This window comes from Aquarana catesbeiana, linkage group LG06 (genome assembly GCF_042186555.1).
Source record: "Aquarana catesbeiana isolate 2022-GZ linkage group LG06, ASM4218655v1, whole genome shotgun sequence".
Lineage (NCBI taxonomy): Eukaryota > Metazoa > Chordata > Amphibia > Anura > Ranidae > Aquarana > Aquarana catesbeiana.
Window position 1 is genome coordinate 272,023,757 of NC_133329.1, and position 18,480 is coordinate 272,042,236.

The following is an 18,480-nucleotide window of genomic DNA, read 5'->3' on the forward strand; positions in this document are numbered from 1 at the left end:
ATAGATTTTGAGGGGACCCCACGCCATTTTTTAAAAAAATTTTGTCCGGGGCTCCCCTTAATATCCATACCAGGCCTGGTATGAAACTTAGGGGGACCCCCCACGTCATTTTTTTTTTACATTTTGGTTCGGGCTTCCCCTGTGGGGAATTCCCATGCCGTTTTTATCAATGAACTTTTATGTGTATTGTCGGACCGGCAATTCATTAATAGCTGCGAGTAGTTTTAAATGACTTTTTTTTCCTTTGAAATGTCATTTTGCTGTCAGACTGTTCTAAACACGGGAAACATGCGCCCCTTTACAGGCATACTATAGATACCCCCCAGGTACGAAATTTAAAGGAATATTACACTTTTATTGTTTCACTTTAAGCATTATTAAAATCACTGCTCCCGAAAAAACGGACGTTTTTAAAACTTTTTTTTGCATTGATCCATGTCCCCTGGGGCAGGACCCAGGTCCCCAAACACATTTTATGACAATAACTTGCATATAAGCCTTTAAAATTAGCACTTTTGATTATTCATGTTCGTGTCCCATAGACTTTAACGGTGTTCGCATGTTCGAACAAATTTTTTGCCTGTTCGCATGTTCTGGTGCGAACCGAACAGGGAGGTGTTTGGCTCATCCCTAGTGCTGACACATATGGGACCTGGAAGCATGCCACCTGCTGGGTTTTTATGATATTGCTACTGTCCAGTACATTACATGTGTGTGCATTATCGTTTATACCCTTTTGTGCTAATAATGATGCACTGAGAGTGGTGTGCTCCCTCCTTTTTATTTGTTTTTTGTCCCCTTTGCTGACCCCTCATTGGAGTAACTGGAGAGACTGCCCCTTGGTGGACACCCTGCTGATTATCTATATATATATCATACCCAAGTCTTTTAGATGTGCGTGCATTGCCTCTTTCTTTTTTTTTCCGTTTTGAATGATTTATTTTATTCACATGATATTGGTGGGAGAATTCTCAGATCCAGTCAGGACGAGACATTGCTGATGCTGCTGAAGTGGAAAAACCCTATAAGAGCTTTGCATACTTACATGGACTCTATTAGGACATTAATGATTGAGGCTGGGTTCACACTATTGCAAATTGGTGCAGGTTTCCCCGAATCCAATTCGCATGTCAGGAGAATGTGACCAGCTCTGTATGGAGCCAGGTCACATATCTCCGGAGTGGCTCTGTTGCGAATTGCACAGGAGTCCTGTGCGTCTTCTGGTCCATTTCAGATCTGAATTTAGCCATAAAATTGGGCTGAAATCGGACCTTAAATGGTGAACAGGGACGCACCAGACCTCTGCTGTGAGCCTCTCCATGCTGCAATGTAAGCCCAGCCACACTCTTCTCATGCGTGCTAATATATGTTACTGTTGATCTACCAGACCAGGGATCGTTTTCTTTTGGGGGGGGTTTGTGCTGGGTTTTGCCTAATACCTTCCCTGCTAGAGTTGTATTTGGAGTATCACTATTCCATGGGTTATATGCAGCTGCCTACTGGAGGTGGACACTGGCCAACAGCAAAACATAAAGTTGAAGGCCAGCATCATATACTGTAACTCCTTTCCCCTGAGGCTACTTTCACACTGAGGCATTTTTCAGGCACTAAAGGGCTAAAAATAGCGCCTGTAAAGAGCCTAAAAAATGCCTCCCCTGCCACCCAAGTGCTTTCACACTGAAGCAGTGCACTTGCAGGACAGAAAAAAAGTCCTGCAAGCAGCATCTTTGGGGTGTTGTGAGAGCAACGCCCCTGGCATTGAAATCATGATTCGGCAGCAGTGCTTTGCGGGCGCTTTTAACCCTTTTCCGGTCAATAGCGGGGATTAAAAGTGTACTGCTAGTGGCGGAAAAGTGCCGCTAAAATGAAGGTAAAGCGCCGCTAAAATTAGCGGCACTTTACCCTCGGCGCCTCCCCGCACCAGTGTGAAAGTGCCCTAACTGTCATGCTTCAGATATATTTTTTAGTTAGCTGGTTTCTCTGTTTAAATCTTACTTTCTAGTTAAAATTAACTAGAAAGAGTGTCTGTCCTCTGTTGGCAATGACATTAATTTCTTAAACCATGTCTCAATTGAGCACATCCTTTAGAGGGACTTATCTAGCACAGAACAAAATCCTCAAGCTTTCCAATTAATACCTGTCCAAAGCCCTCCACTTTAGTTGTCTTGGCCTCTAATGCCGCGTACACACGATCGGACATTCTGACAACAAATGTTCAATGGGAGCTTGTTGTTGAAAATTCCAACCGTGTGTAGGCTCCATCGGAAATTTTTTGTCGGAATTTTCTACAACAAAAATTTGAGAGCTGGTTCTCAAATTTTCTGACAACAGAATCCGTTTTCGGAAATTCCGATCGTGTGTACACAATTCCGACGCACAAAATTCCATGCATGCTCAGAATCAAGCAGATGAGCCGCACTGGCTATTGAACTTCATTTTTCTCGGCTCGTGTTGTACGTCACCGTGTTCTTAACGTTCGGAATTTCCGACAACATTTGTGCGACTGTGTGTATGCAAGACAAGTTAGAGCCAACATCCGTCGGAAAGAAATCCCAGGATTTCGTTGTCGGAATGTCCAATCTTGTGTATGCGGCATTAGAGTCATCTAAGTTGGTGCTTCACATGGTATTCCTGTCTAACCATATGCATTGGGCACTCTATACCCCATTGTACAACCCCAATTCCGAATTGCACAGTCGTGCGACGTAGTACCCAAACAAAATTGACGTCTTTTTTTTCCCCACAAAATAGAACTTTCTTTTGGTGGTATTTGATCACCTCTGCGGTTTTTATTTTTTGAAAAAAGAATGATTTTTTTAGTTTTTGCTATAATAAATATCACATTAAAAAAAAATAAAAAAATAAAAAATGTCTTCATCAGTTTAGGCCGATATACAGTTGTGCTTATAAGTTACATACTCTGGCACAATTTATGATTTCTGGGCCATTTTTTAGAGAATATGAATTATAGCACAAAAACTTTTCTTTCACTCATGGTTAGTGTTTGGCTGAAGCCATTTATTATCAATCAACTGTGTTTACTCTTTTTAAGTCAAATTGGCAACAGAAACTACCCAAATGACCCTGATCATAAGTTAACATACCCCAGTTCTTAATATTGTGTATTGCCCTCTTTAACAATAATGACAACTTTAAATCATTAGTGATATTTGGTATTCCTCTTAGCAAAAAGCTTCCAGTTGCTGTAAATTCTTGGGCTGTCTTGCATGAACTGCACTTTGAGATCTCCCCAGAGTGGCTCAATGATATTGAGGTCAGGAGACTGAGATGGCCACTCCAGAACCTTCACTTTGTTCAGCTGTATCCAATGACAGGTCAACTTGACCTTGTGTTTTGGATCATCGTCATGTTGGAATGTCCAAGTACGTCCCATGCGCAGCTTCCTGGCTGATGAATGCTAATTTTCCTCCAGTATTGTTTGATAATATACTGCATTCATCTTGCCAACAGTTTTGACCAAGTTTCCTGTGCCTTTGTAGCTCACACATCTCCAAAACATCAGCGATCCACCTCCGTACCTTTCATCATAGGCCTTCTTGACTCCACACCAAATGTAGCGTTTATGGTTATGGCCAGAAAGCTCAATTTTGGTCTCATAACTCTAAATGACTTTGTGCCAGAAGATTTGAGGCTTGATAATGCAGCCCATCTTTCTTCAAGTGCCTCCTTATTGTGGATCTTGAAACAGCCACACCACATGTTTTCAGAAAGTCCTGTATTTCACCTGAAGTTATTTGTAGGTTTTTCTTTTCATCCCGAACAATTTTCCTGGCAGTTGTGGCTGAAATTTTAGTTGGTCTACCTGACCGTGGTTTGGTTTCAACAGAACCCCTCATTTTCCACTTTTTGATTAGAGTTTAAACACTGCTGACTGGAATTCTCAATTCCTTGGATATCTTTTTATATTCCTTTCCTGTTTTGTACAGTTTAACTACCTTTTCCTGCAGATCCTTTGACAATTCTTTAGCTTTCCCCATGACTCAGAATCCAGAAACATTAGTGCAGCACTGGATGAAAGATGCAAGGGTCTGTCAGGAGTCCAGAAACGCATTGACCTTTTATACACACACACACTAATTACAAGCAAACAGATCACAGGTGAGGATAGTTACTTTTAATAGTCATTCAAACCCCTTTGTGTCAACTTGTGTGCATGTTATCAGGCCAAAATCACCAGGGTATGTAAACTTTTGATCAGGGTCATTTGGGTAGTTTTTGTTGCATATATGATTTAAAAAGAGTAAACACAGTCGATTGATAATAAATGGCTTCAGCCAAACACTAACCATGAGTGAAAGAAATGTTTTTGTGTTATCATTCATACTCTCTGAAAAATGGCCAAGAAATCATAAATTCTGCCATGAAGTAGTATGTAAACTTATGAGCACAACTGTATATTCTTCTACATATTTTTGGTAAAAAAAAATTGCAATAGGCGTATATTGATTGGTTTATGCAAAAGTTATAGCGTCTACAAAATAGGGGATAGATTTATGACATTTTTATTATTTAATTTTTGTTACTAGTAATGGCGGTGATCAGCGTTTTTTATCGGGACTGCGACATTGTGGTCGGACAGATTGGACACTTCTGACACTTTTTTTGGAACCATTGACATTTATACAGTGATCAGAGCTAAAAATAGCCACTGATTACCATATAAATGTCACTGGCAGGGAAGGGGTTAACACTAGGGGACGATCAAGGGGTTAAATGTGTTTCCTCAGTGTGTGTTCTAACTGTGAGGGGATGGGCGTGACTAGAGGAGGAGGCATATCGCTGTTGCTGACTAATAGGAAAACACAATCTGTCTCTCCTCTCCTGACAGAACCAGGATTTGTGTGTTTACACACACAGATCCCCGTTTTGTCTCTTGTGCTCGAGATTGCGGGTGGCTGGCAGTCATTGCGACTGCCGGGCACGCGCATCAGGTCCCCCGCTGTGCAGCAGGCGCACACCTGCTAAAGGAGCCGACGTACCTGTAAATCGTTTTGCGCAGGGCTGCTAACCTGCCGATGTATATGTACATGCGCCGGTCGGGAAGTGGTTAAACTGTGAAAATGTTTCATTTTAGGGAAAAAAATAAGGTATTTCTGAAATTGATGACATCAATATGTCTCAAAAAAGTTTGGACAGGGCAACATAAAGCTGGCAAAGTAAGTGGTACTAACAAGAAAGAGCTGGAAGAATATTTTGCAACTAATTAGGTTAATCAGCAACAGGTTAGTAACATGACTGGGTATAAAAAGAGCATCTGAGAGAGTTAGAGTGTCTCAGAAGTAAAGATGGGCAGAGGTTCACCAGTCTGTGAAATTTAAATTTCAGAATAATGTTAGGACAGGGCCATGTTTACCATGGTATAGCATCACCTCTTCTTTTAACAATACAGTAAAACCTTGGATTGCAAGCATAATTTGTTCTGGAAACATGCTTGTACTCCAAAGCACTCGTACATCAAAGCAAATTTCCCCATAAGAAATAATGAAAACTCAGATGATTCATTCCACAACCATTTATTCATAAGTCCTTCAGTTTATAGTCCATATAAAAAGATTATAGCAATGTGACCAGGTTGTGCAAGCATAAATGTCCATCCAGAAATGGAAGCCTCCACAAGGGGTTTAGAAGCAAAATCCAGCAGGAGCTACAGAGTATAAAAGACGAGAGGCGCCTCTAAGTGTAGCAATATGTTTTACATTTAATGAAGGTACAACATTTAGCAACTCACATGGTTGATGATTAAAACAGTCACATCTAAGTATGCAGGCAATCGGGGGAAGCTGTCCACATAGAACATCCTCCACACTGCCGACTCTCACCGCTGTCAGTCTGCAATCGTGACCTGGAAGACTACCCTGCAGTAGAGCAATCTGAAAGCGAAGCTTGAAGCACCTGCGGAGCACAGCGTGGAAGGGATGGTGGTGCGGAGGTTGGTCTATGTGGATAGCTTTACCCCAGATGCCTGCTTAGATGTGACTGTTTTAATCGTCAACCATGTGAGTTGCTAAATGTTGTACCTTCATTAAATGTAACCATATTGCTACACTTAGAGGCACCTCTCTTCTCTTTTATACTCAGTTGTGACATGACGCTACTTGTATATCAATACATTGCTCGTTTATCAAGTCAGAATGTATAAAAAAAAAAATTTTATGTCTTGCAAAACACTCTCAAACCAAGTAACTCTCAATTCAAGGCTTTAATGTACTCTGTAAACATCTGGGAACTGGGGAGACCAGTTGCTGGGGTTTTGGAAGAGGAATGTTGTCCCATTCTTGCCTGAGCATATGCTGCTCTAAAGCCTGGATATATCTTTCAGCATTGGTGAGGTTTTCCAGATATGCAAGCTGCCCATTCCATATTAACTAATGCACCCCATACTGTCCGAGATATAGGTTTTGGAACTGAGCGCTCATAACAAGCTGGATGGTTCCTCTACTCTGTAGTCCGGAAGAGGCGGCGCCCATGGTTGCCAAAAACAATGTCAAAATTTGATTATTCTGACCACAGAACAGTTTTCCACTCTGCAAGAAACCATTTTAAATGAGCTTTGGCCCAGAGAAGCAGTGGCGTTTCTGGATCATCTTCAGATATGGCTTCTTCTTTGCATGATAAAGCTTTACCTTGCATTTTTGGATGGCACGACAAACTGTGTTTACAGACAGAGATTTTTGGAAGTATTCCTGAGCCCATACAGTTATGCCCATCACAGAATCATGCCTGGTTTTTAATGCAGTGCCGTCTGAGGGCCTGAAGATCACAGGAATCCATTATTGTGTTTATGCCTTGTCCATTGCGCACAGAGATTTCTCCAGTTTCTTAGAATCTTTTGATGATATGATGTATTTAAAATGTCTTTGCAATTTTACATTGAGGAACATAGTTTTGAAATTGTTCAACAGTTTTTACAGATTTGTGGATCTCTGCCCATCTTCAGAAAATACGACTTTCTAAGATGCTCTTTTTATACCCAATCATTTTACTGACCTGTTGCCAATTGGCCTAATTAGTTGCAAAATGTTCTTTGTTAGTACCACTTACTTTGCCAGATTTTTGTTGCCCTGTCCCAACTTTTTTGGGATGTGTTGCTGCCATCAATTTCATAAGTACCTTTTTTTTCTTCTTAAAATGGCACATTTTCTCAGTTTAAAGATTCAATAGTTTTTTTTTTTTTTTTTTTTTTTTTAATATTGTGAATAAAATATAGGTTTATGAGATTTGCAATTTGTTGTATTCTGTTTTTATGTAGATTTTACACAGTGTCCCAACTTTTTGTTGGAATTTGGATTGTACATGATCTTGAATTGTTTAAGCTTCCCACACCCTAGGACTTGTGTCCTCTTTTTTTGCCTCAACTCAGTCTTGGAGTATACTACCCCTGTGTCTTCACTTTCATTATCTTTTTACATTGTCTATTGATATTAGGATCATTGCACCTTTTATGGTGCTTATTTCTCTACCTGTCTCTTTGCAGAAGGGATTGTAAATATCAGTTTCTTTCTTGTTTTCTATGAATATGAAACTGATTTTACTTAACCGCTTACCGACCAGCCGCCGTCATTATACTGTGGCAGGTCGGCACGTTCCTGCAAACCGTCGTAGCTGTACATCAGCCCTTTAAGCGGGGATAGCAGGCGCGTGTGCCTGCTGCACTGCGGGGGTGCCGATGCGCGTGGCCGTCGGACGTGATGACCTCCAGCCACTTGCGATCACAGGTACGAGAGCCAGAACAGGGGCGTGTGTGTGTAAACACACAAATCCCTGTTCTGTGAGGAGAGAAGAGACTGTGCGTTCCTACTAGCTAGGAACAACAATGTGTCATCTCCTCTAGTCAGTCCCATCCCCTTACAGTTAGAACACATGGGGGGGACACAGTTAACCCCTAAGTGCACCCTAGCGTTAACCCCTTCCCTGCCAGTGACATTTACACACTAATCAGTGCCATGTGACATTAGCAGAAGGCGGGGTTGCCCATTTACGTCACCGAGTGTCCCTGCCCTCAGCTTTATAACAGCTGTCACAGAGAAGAAGCGTAAATCGGTGGGAGCCTCCCATGGAGGCAGAGCTGTTGCAGCTTTTTTTTTCTTTCTTTTTTTTGGCTCGTTGGCGGCGTGAGATGGATCTACATCGCGGGACATTTTTATTTTTTATCTTTTAACAAAGGACTTGTTTCCTGTCTTTTTTACTATTTTGGCACTTTTTTTGTGAAATGGTAGGGGTACAATGTACCCGTTACCAATTCACATAGGGGAAGCCAAGATCTGGGGGTCCCCTTGTTAAAGGGGTCTTCCAGATTCCGATAAGCCCCGCGACTGCAGACCCCCACAACCACTGGGCAAGGGTTGTGGGGATGAGGCCCTTGTCCCCATCAACATGGGCACAAGATGTTTTGGGGAGGACCCCAAAACATCCTTCTCATGTTGAGGGCATGTAGCCTGGTAAGGTTCAGGAGGGGGGCCACTCTCTCCCCTCCCCTTTTCCTGCATCCTGCCAGGTTGCGTGCTCGGATAAGGGTCTGGTATGGATTTTGGGGGGAACCATGCCATTTTTTTTTTATTTGCTGCAAGGTTCCCCTTAATATTCATACCAGACCTGAAGGGCCTGGTATGGATTTTGCGGGACCCCCAGGCAATTTAAAAAAAATTTGGTTCAGGGTTCCCCTTAATATTCATACCAGACCCAAAGGTAATGGACTGGGGGGGAACCCATGCCATTTTTTTCAATGAGTTTTATCCATATTGCCGAGACCCGACAATTCATTACAGCCGCAAGCAGTTTTAAATGACTTTTTTTCCTTTAGAAATGTCATTTTGCTGTGGTACTGTTCTAAACACGGGAAAACTGTGCCACTTTACAGGCATACTATAGACACCCCCCAGGCACGATATTTTGTTTATTGTTTCACAGCATTATTAAAAACCGTCAGTTTTTAAAACTTTTTTTGCATTGATACATGTCCCCTGAGGCAGGACCCAGGTCCCCAAACACTTTTTATGACAATAACGTGCATATAAGCCTTTAAAATGAGCCCTTTTGATTTTTCATGTTAGTGTCCCATAGACTTTAAGGCTGACCGTGTGTTTGTCTGAATTTTCTGCGTATTCGCAAATTCTGGTGCAAACCAAACCGGGGGGTTTTTGGCTCATCCTTATTATGGACCTGTACAGAATACTCATGTCTCCTAATGCATGCACAGTGGTGTAGTGGTTAACACTTTCACCTAGAAGCCAATGGGTCCCTACCTGCCTGGAGTTTGCATATTCTCCCTATGCCTTTGTGGATTTCCTCCCGCACTCCAAAGACATGCTGGTAGGTTAATTGGACCCTGTATAAATTGGCCCTAGTATGTATGAATATGAGTTAGGGACCTTAGATTGTTAACTCCTTGAGGGCAGGAACTGATGTGAATGTACAATGTATATGTAAAGCGCTGCGTAAATTGACAGCGCTATACAAGTACCTGAAATATATAAATAAATAGTAATAAGAAAAAAACTCTAATAGCAGAAAATATATCCAGATATGAATAAAGGTACCATGTGTGTATAATTTACTGGTATATTTTTCCTATGGTAATTCAACAATGTATTTTTCTTTCCGCTGTGTGGAGGGTCTTGTATTTTCCTCCCTTAACAATACACCCAATTTACTATATTTTCTGTTGTTTAATAATAAGAGAGATGTATTGTGTATAATGTGCATTAGTTTTCCTTTTGTAATAATACTGAAAAGATTAGCTAAGCTTTGTTAAGTATTAAGTACACTTTTGAACAGAAGCACAAATAGCTCTGTCCAAACATCTTTGTGTCTTGGTTAAGGCATATGAACTGTAGAAAGAAAGTTTAAAAATTACTTTTATACATATTGTCGATTGCATGACAAGTCCAAATGTAGTCTGTATTCCAAAATGGGAGAGCACTGTAGGATGACAATGCTGTGATTTAACATTGTAACCCTAGGACAGGACATGGGGTATTGGCAGTATCACCAGATTAAAAGAAAGAAAAAAAGATTGAAAAAGAAAAACAAATGCATCATGTATATATAAGGGCTGATATGCTGCAATATATTACATTTACTTTTTGGAGTTTAGGTATCTTTTTAATTGAGAAATGTAATTAAATTGCTGATATGTTCTCTTTAATGTTACCTTGTTTATAAAATTCTATTGAAAAAAGATATCATTGTGTATTGTTAATTGATATTTTCCGAATGTAGCAGTTTTTAATTGCGCTATTTTGTCATTCTGCAGTAAGTAGTCTGTAGGTTATATTGAAACAATTTTCATAAAGCCCAGTCTTCTTCCTAAAATTCAGTTTGAAGCAATTTGGGTTTGTTACAGCATACCAACTCAGCCATAGTGATGAAAGCCTGATTTACAGGAGAGATGCTGTTGTTCAAAGTTCTCGCTTAGACATGCTGAAACTGTGCTTTCCAGAATTTATATTGTTTTTCTGTACGGCCATGGCTGGTCCAAGTGCACCAGTGTCAAACTTTTAGCTGTGCCTATAAATAATAGGAGCAGCATGTCCAGATTCAAGACTGTGGATTATGGTTCAGTGACTGTGACGTATTGATATGCCTTGCCTGACTTATTTTCATGCTTTAAAGAACTCTTATACATGGCTTAGAGCCACAGCAATTGCAGAAAAACCCACCACTGTCCTTTCATGAAATAAACCTACAAAGATCTAGCAATGATTTATGTGAAAATCAGCACACGTCCTTGCAAAATATCTTCCAATTTCCAGCAAATGGTAGACTGCAAAAGCACAGAAAGCTGCTTTATTCTGCATTTAAAGTTAGTCAGACTTTCTACATCTTGTGTTATTTTATGCATAAACTGCCTCAAGGTGTCAAGTCGTTTATGTGGATAGAGATTTAAAGGTGCAAGGAATAATTACTAATTTACACAAATACAGTATAGGATGGTTGCTGTTAAGCATGAAGTATAATATGTTTTAAGGTGTGTGGATGTGGCACTGGATCATGATAGAGATATATATCAATAATATATATATATATATATATATATATATATATATATATATATATATATATATATATATATATATATATATATATATATATATATATAGATAGATATATATATAGATATAGAGAGAGAGAGAGATCAATATATATATATATATATATATATATATATATATATATATACATACATATATGTTTTGTTTTGTTTTTCAGTGCCTGATGAAAGCAAGCTTGCCTCCTTAAATACGCTCAAGTCAGGTAAGAATTTTCCTGGGTATACATGCAATATTTTTGGTAACTAATTTTGTGTGAAGGTCTACATATTGGCAGTCCCATACACTATATAGTTTTTGGTAAATTTGCATTTCACTGTGGTTGATTCACAGAACATTTTTTCTTTCCTTTGCATTGGCAAATATGCATAAACCATACCAACCTTCTAATGTGGAAGCGAGGGACACCTTTTAGCGCACAGTATTTAGGCAATGGATCCCTCTTGCTTTACCCCCAGGTATATGACAAATTATAGTATAAATTTATGTTCGCTTTAACTCACTGGATGATTTTTAACACATCTTTTCTTTATTAGTATAAAAAAGGACAATGCAAGAATCTGAAGGATGGATTGAATGTTTAGGCTAATATAAACAACTTAGATGTTGTATTTATTTATGAGGGACAGAGGAATGTGTTTCCTAAAGAGGGATAGTCCCTCCAAATGAGATACCAAGTTAAATTATGTGTGTGGACAACAATGTTTTTTTTTCCTTTTTTATCTTTGTTTTATGTTAAAATACTGTGCACTCATTAAAAAGCTTTTTGTCTCTCTTGAGACCCATTGAAGTCTCAGTTTATCTGTTATCCCTCCTTTAAAGAGACATTTAGGTGTCTAAACAGACCTCGGAGCATGTCCTGCTGGCCATTACTGTAAGCTTGAAACTCCACAATCTGAGGAGTAGTACACAGGCTGTTAAACTGTAACATAATATGATACAAAGGCTAAAAAACTATTCAGGAGCTGAAATGAGTGGTACACTTAACTTGTTTGGCTCTGGGCTTCTTGGCAGTGAATGAAGCTCAGAATCTCAACCAGGGTTCCCCCAGAGGTTGCTAAGGTTTTCTTGAGCATTGAGCTCAAGGATATGTCTCCCAGATAAGCTACCACTAAAACCAGTGATCTTTTCTGCTATTTGTTGGGGACATGCTTCCTACTGACAACCCGTTTACTAAGGCCTTCTATCACTGATCATCAGTGTAAGGGGTCATTTCTTTGCCTGCCCACCAATATTTGGTAGTACTGCAGTGCTCCTTTGCATTTCATTTGTGTCCCATTTAAAAAAAAAATAATACAATTGTTGGAAGTAAACAGGCAAGTATGGCACATTTCTTAAGCCTCGCACACGCAATGAGAATATCGGACGAATTATTGTTTTTTTTTTTTTTTGCATGCTAGTCTGATATTAAAAACCAATAGGTTACTACAGTTATGAAAATTTCCGTTTGACAGAATACAACTTCGGAAGTGATGTAATGTGTTGTATTGTAATGTATTCTGTAGTTTTCGAGCATGCATGGTCTTGGTCTTCTGTTTTTTTCGGGCGAATACTGTACTGATTAAACAAAAACTTATCTTTCTGGTGTCATAAAAGAAAAATGTTTGCATTTGTACCTTTGGATAATTCACAGGAACTGTTGTGATCAGCTCTCAAAAACTGTGTGGTAACAGAGTATCATGCGATCACTTCAAAAGCAATATTTTTTGTAGGATTTTTGTCATAGTGTGTACTAGACATTATTACTTTATTCATGCTTAGATCTACAACTTACTGTCAATTTCTTGTGAGCTGTACTCAGGTTCCCTGAGAACTAAGTGCTCTTTCAAGGCTTCCTTCATGTTACAAAGGTTGAGGCATGCTGGACGAAAAACACTTGTGGGTGTCTCAGGTTTCCAGATTCTAGCAGTGATTGGGTACTTTATAGCTGTCTGAACCAGTTCTTTTTTTTAGTACAGAGGCTGACCATTAAAGTATTTTTTTTTTGGTTTAGAGAAAAAAGAGAAGGGTTAGAACCTCTGTCAGGTTTTTATTGTCTGTGTTCTTTATAGGAGGATTCACTCTGTTGTCCTGGTAACAGTTGTCACGAGGATTGAAAGTGAGGGAAAGTAACATTTTGAGCAGTAATGGAGTCAGGAATAGAGGGGACATTTGCTAATGCGAACACTTATTCCAATAACAGCTGTCTAAGAGAGAATGTTCTTTTCTTTGCAGAGATTTCTTCTCCCTCCTTATTGTTTATCATGAAAAAAAAAATCCTCTGACTTCCTATTATGCCTCAAGAAAAAAAAAAAAAAAAAAAAAAAAGCTAAAACTTGTCATGGGTTGAAACCTTTCCTTACCTTTCTTTATTAAAAACAAAAAAAGTTTTGGCTTTAGATAAACTTTACATTCCAAACAATTGGGTGGTTAGGCAGCCACAAAGGTATTTCAACCCATTGTACTGTTATGTATCCTATATTGGCTAACTAAGAAAAGGACAACCATGGCAGAGGTATAAGAATTCACATATACACAAAAAAAAAAAAATAGGATGAACCAATAAGTCTTTAAACCTCTTGACATCTGCGCTATATCTGAATGACGACCACAGCGCAAACCTGAATTTCCTGGAGGCCGTCATACGACGGCCTCCCCTGGGCACGCGCTCTGCGCGCGCTGTGATCACCGAGTCTCGGCCCCTTACTATGTGATCAGCTGTCATCCAATGACAGCTAAGCACATGATCAAAACGAAAGCTCTGTGATCGTTTTTTTCCGATCACCGGCTCATCTGCAAGAGACATCGGTCCCGAAGAGGAAGAGGCAATAATGCCTCATCTGTGCCACCTGCCATTGCCACCTGATAGTGCCCACCAGTGCCACCTATCAATGCCCATGAGTGCCACCTATCAATTCCCACCAGTGGTGCCAATCAGTGCCACCTAGCAGTGCTGCCTATCAGTGTAACCGATCAGTGCCCATTATTGCCACCCATCAGTGCCCATCACTGCCACCCATCAGTGCCCATCACTGCCACCTATCGGTGGCCATCAGTGCCACCTCATCAGCGTACATCAATGAAGGAGAAAAATTACCTGTTTTAAAATTTTATAACAAAATATAAAAAAAAATAATTTTTTTTTAAATTAACAAAAAATAAAAACCGCAAAGGTGATCAAATACCACCAAAAGAAAGCTCTATTTGTGGGGAAAAAAATGATAAAAATGTCATTTGGGTACAGTGTTGTATAACCGCACAATTGTCATTCAAAAGTGCGTCAGCGCCGAAAATTGGTCTGGATAGGAGGGGGGTTTAAGTGCCCAGTAAGCAAGTGGTTAAGAATAGCTGTGAGAGTATGGACATTGTTTAAAATGTTTAGAGCCAGTATACTGTAGCTTTTTGAAAAGTAAATCAGTAATGTTACTATAATGGGCCCTGAGGAAGAATAATTGATGGGCATCATCTATTTGACACAAAAAAAAAAAATGTTGATCACATTTTTGTACTAATAAAAGCTGTGTACACACACACAGTATTCTTTTTTCAACCAGTGGGCTTCATGAAAAAACCTCACAGATTCCTGCATCTAAACAAGCAAAGTGCATGAATCTCCCCCACTGTGCTATTGTATTCTGATGGCAAGAGTTAGAATACACAGATCAGCACTGCAGCCAACAGTTTTCCAGCAGGACCTTTTGACCATTCAATTGGGTTCTGTTGAACAGAGAGTGGTACACACGGATCAAAAATTAAGTTGGTTGCTGCTAACCCAGCCAATTTCGAGAAGTGTGTAAACTGCTTACCTTTGGAGTGGTTGCAGCTGGTTACCACTCATTATACTTTGCTTTATCAAATAAAGGCTAAATAAATATTGTTGTGAGTGAAGTTAAGTAACTTTTGTAGGTCCATCAAAAGGTTATTGAAAAATCCCCCAGACTTTTTTTTTTTTTTAACTTTACGCTTTGATTTAGCTGTGAACTAGTTTTTAAACTGAACTTTAGACAGATATGAAATAAGTTATGCATTATTAAAAATGTCTTACATACAGCTGGCACACATATTTGAACCTGTCTTGACACGACCATCTGTATGTCGTACACAGTAGCACTCAGGGCCAATTGGGGCTCCACTTTTTTTATGTAAATCTGTGGACATGCTAACTGAAGAAGATACACATGAAGAAAAGGAGAGTGCACACCTGTCCTAGTATAATACAGTTGTATTAGTTAAAATCATAGAAAATATGTCACTCACAAACAGAGAACAATTCTTGCATGGCCACCAATAAATTGCCTTCTCTCCCGGCCTGTATGACTGGACAGGCTCCAGGACCCGAAGGGCGGTGTGGGATGTTAATCCAATCATAGCTGTAGTGTCCTGCTAAGAGATACAAGGAGCTGCGCATGTGCCCGGACCAGCCGGCGCTGTGTAACGCCATTCATGGCTGAGAAGGGGAGTAGTGGGAGTGAATTGTCTCCTCAGACGGGCGAGGGGGTGGTTGAACAACACATTCAGAAAGCGGTTGACCGATATAGAGAGGGTATTACCAATAGAGATGGGCCCACATCTGATAAGGAACACTATGGTACTCTGTTTATTACAAGATACAATGGCTAACATTGGGCCATTAAGAAAGTGGTGCAAAAACATTGGCTCCTCTTAGGACAGGATAAAGCGCTAGGGAGAGTTCTCCCCAAAAAACCTCAGGTAGTATTCAGATGGGCTACAAATGCCAAAACTTATTGCCCCTGGTCGTCTCAGAGAAAAATAGACCTCAAAGGTGGTTAACATTCCCCAATTTTTTTAACATTAGAGGGTGCCGTAAGTGCAAACAGCAAATGTAAAGCTTGCAAGTTCATTTTTCATCGCCAGAAATCCCTTAGCAGTAGAGATGGACGTATCTTCCATATCAAGCAGTTCATTTGCTGTAGCACCCAATTCCTCATATACGGGTTGAGCTGCCCTTGTGGATTTCTCTATGCAGGTAGGACTGTATGAGCCATGCGTACGCTCTTTGGTGAGCATCGCAGGTTTATAGAGAAGAAAATTGAGCAGCATAGTGTTCCATGCAATTTTAAACATAAACATGGGGGCAGTACAGAGGGCTTGGAACTATTTGGCATAGAGTCTATATCTCTGTCAATTCCAGAAGGTGAAAGATGTACTCGTTTGTGTAAACGGGAATCCTGGATATTTACTTTAAATAGTATGACACCTGAGGGGCTCAACGAGGAACTAGAGATAGGTACCCTGATTTAATAATATTCATCTAATTGATTATTGATTATTAATTAATGATTGATTTTCTTTGGGGTACTTATCTCTACCAATCAACCCACCAATTATGAACTGATTGATCGACCGATTGGTTAGTATTTGAATTATAAACATATTCATTCAACACCTAGACCAAGAGAACTTTTACACAGACTGGTATTTATTCAAGAGTTGTCTGTGGGGTTTGCGCTGATTGGTTTTGTATGTAGTAGAGAAGCAGAGGGATGACTTCATTTGTGTGCTTTGGGTCCTTTATTGTCACAGCTAAAAGTTGGCATAGGTCCTGGACAAGGCTATATTGCTTTCAGTGTATTCTACGGGCAGATTTAAGATTTTATTGTGCTGTCTGACAGGGGTGCTAATCACAAGACTGACTGAATAGGATTGGCATGTAAAATCGTCTGCAAAACAGTATGTTTTCAACTGTGCTGTTTTTGTCAGTAGCTATAAATACTTCATTATACTATGTATACAGGTAATAAATGGACAACTAAAAAGTGAACATTGTTCACTCTCTTGCTTCCCAGATAACATACAGCACTTTAAAACTGAATGACCTCTACTATCCAAGTAGCAATACAATATTTTACATATTATAGGTAATGATCCAGGAAAAAACATAATCTTACAGCTGAGACAGAAACATTAACTACAATTCACTGCTTCATTTCTCAATGTAATTATCACAGGTTAATTAAAATATAGTTATGCCGGCCCATATAGCAGGCACATATCACACTTATGTCAGCTTTATTTTCTCTCAGTGCAAGAAACGCCAAGGATAAGAATTCACAAATACATTTATTATTATGGTCTGTCAACTTGAAATTAATTTCTGCCAGTGAAAATCCATAACTACTAGTACATTAAAAATGAGCACACTGCTCAAACCCACTAATAACAACATAATAAAAGAATATCTTTTTATTAAAATACTGCATAGCAAATAAATTCACTATTATTTTTCTTCTGCCTTCCACAAACTGCAGTAAGTTTTTCTTTTTTGTTTTTTTAATATGGTCTTCTGGAACTTGCTTTCCGCACACTAATTTTTATTCCAGCTTCACCAAGGGAAGATTTATTTTACTTAATGTGTTCTGGAGAACAGCGTTTCTTAGAATAGATGACAGGAATATTACTTTTTTGGCCCTGGAAAGGTTTGCATTTACAGATAGTAATGTTGTTCTTCTTGTATTGCTCTTTGAATATATCTTTGCAATCAAAAATGTTAATGAAGAAGGGAAGAACAAGTATTTCATTTCTCGAAAAGTCTGTTTAAATAGTAAATATGTGTTAAATTACTGAAACCATATACTGTAGACATGAGATGACAGCTGAATGGTGGGTGATCTCAAGTTTACAGGTCACCCCATAAGCCACTGCCAGTTTTGGGGGTGGGTGGTAATAGATAATGTAGGTTAGCAAACCAGTCACAATTGTTATTGTTATATGTACATGCAATTAGTAAAATCACACATACAATTTACCTTGTTAAATTCATTTAAAAAGTTAATTTTTAATATTGTTAGATCTGCAGCTTTCATTAAAATAATTTTTGGTGCTCTTATAGGCTGGTCTCATTATTTAATGTAAGAACCAGGATCTAGTCCAAGCTCATGGCTGGCAAGACAGTCCATCTTAGATTGTCATTAAACCCAGACTATGAAAAACTCAGGCTCTGCCCCCCGCCCCAAAGCACCTTGTTGGCACTGCCCCTTTCTGACATCACGGACTGGTGCTTGCTGAACATGTGACGTCACATGGGAACAGGGCCACCGGGTGACGTTGTCGGGTGGCCCTGCCCCTTACCCACAGTATATAAGAAATGTCAAAGCGCAGAGCAGGTAGTCAGTGTGAGGCCTCCCAGGAGGCGGGAACATTTTTGATTTTTCAGGTCGGCGGGCAGCATGATTGACGATGGACTTGCAGCGAGGGACGCCATTTTTTGTAGGCTTTAATAAAATATTTGTCAAAAATTTGTCTCTTGTGTTTGTTACTTTTTGACACTTTTTGGTGAATGGGCAGGGGTACTATGTACCTGATACTCATTCACATGGGGGGGCGGGATGAGGCCCTTGTCCCCATCAATATAGGAACAAGGTGCTTTATGGGACGTCAATATGGGACGGTACCCCCTCCACCCCAAAGCGCT

The 18,480-nt window shown here is 39.6% G+C and overlaps 1 protein-coding gene across 4 annotated transcripts in view; it reads left to right on the forward strand.

Annotated features, from left to right (window-relative positions):
- Positions 1 to 18,480, forward strand: part of PARD3B (par-3 family cell polarity regulator beta) — a 2,266,259-nt gene that overhangs the window by 991,152 nt on the left and 1,256,627 nt on the right. For all 4 annotated transcript variants that reach the window (XM_073633364.1, XM_073633363.1, XM_073633365.1 and 1 more), the window contains one exon: positions 11,230 to 11,274. In XM_073633364.1, the coding sequence (XP_073489465.1) occupies positions 11,230 to 11,274 (45 nt within the window). The remainder of the gene's footprint in view (positions 1 to 11,229; positions 11,275 to 18,480) is intronic.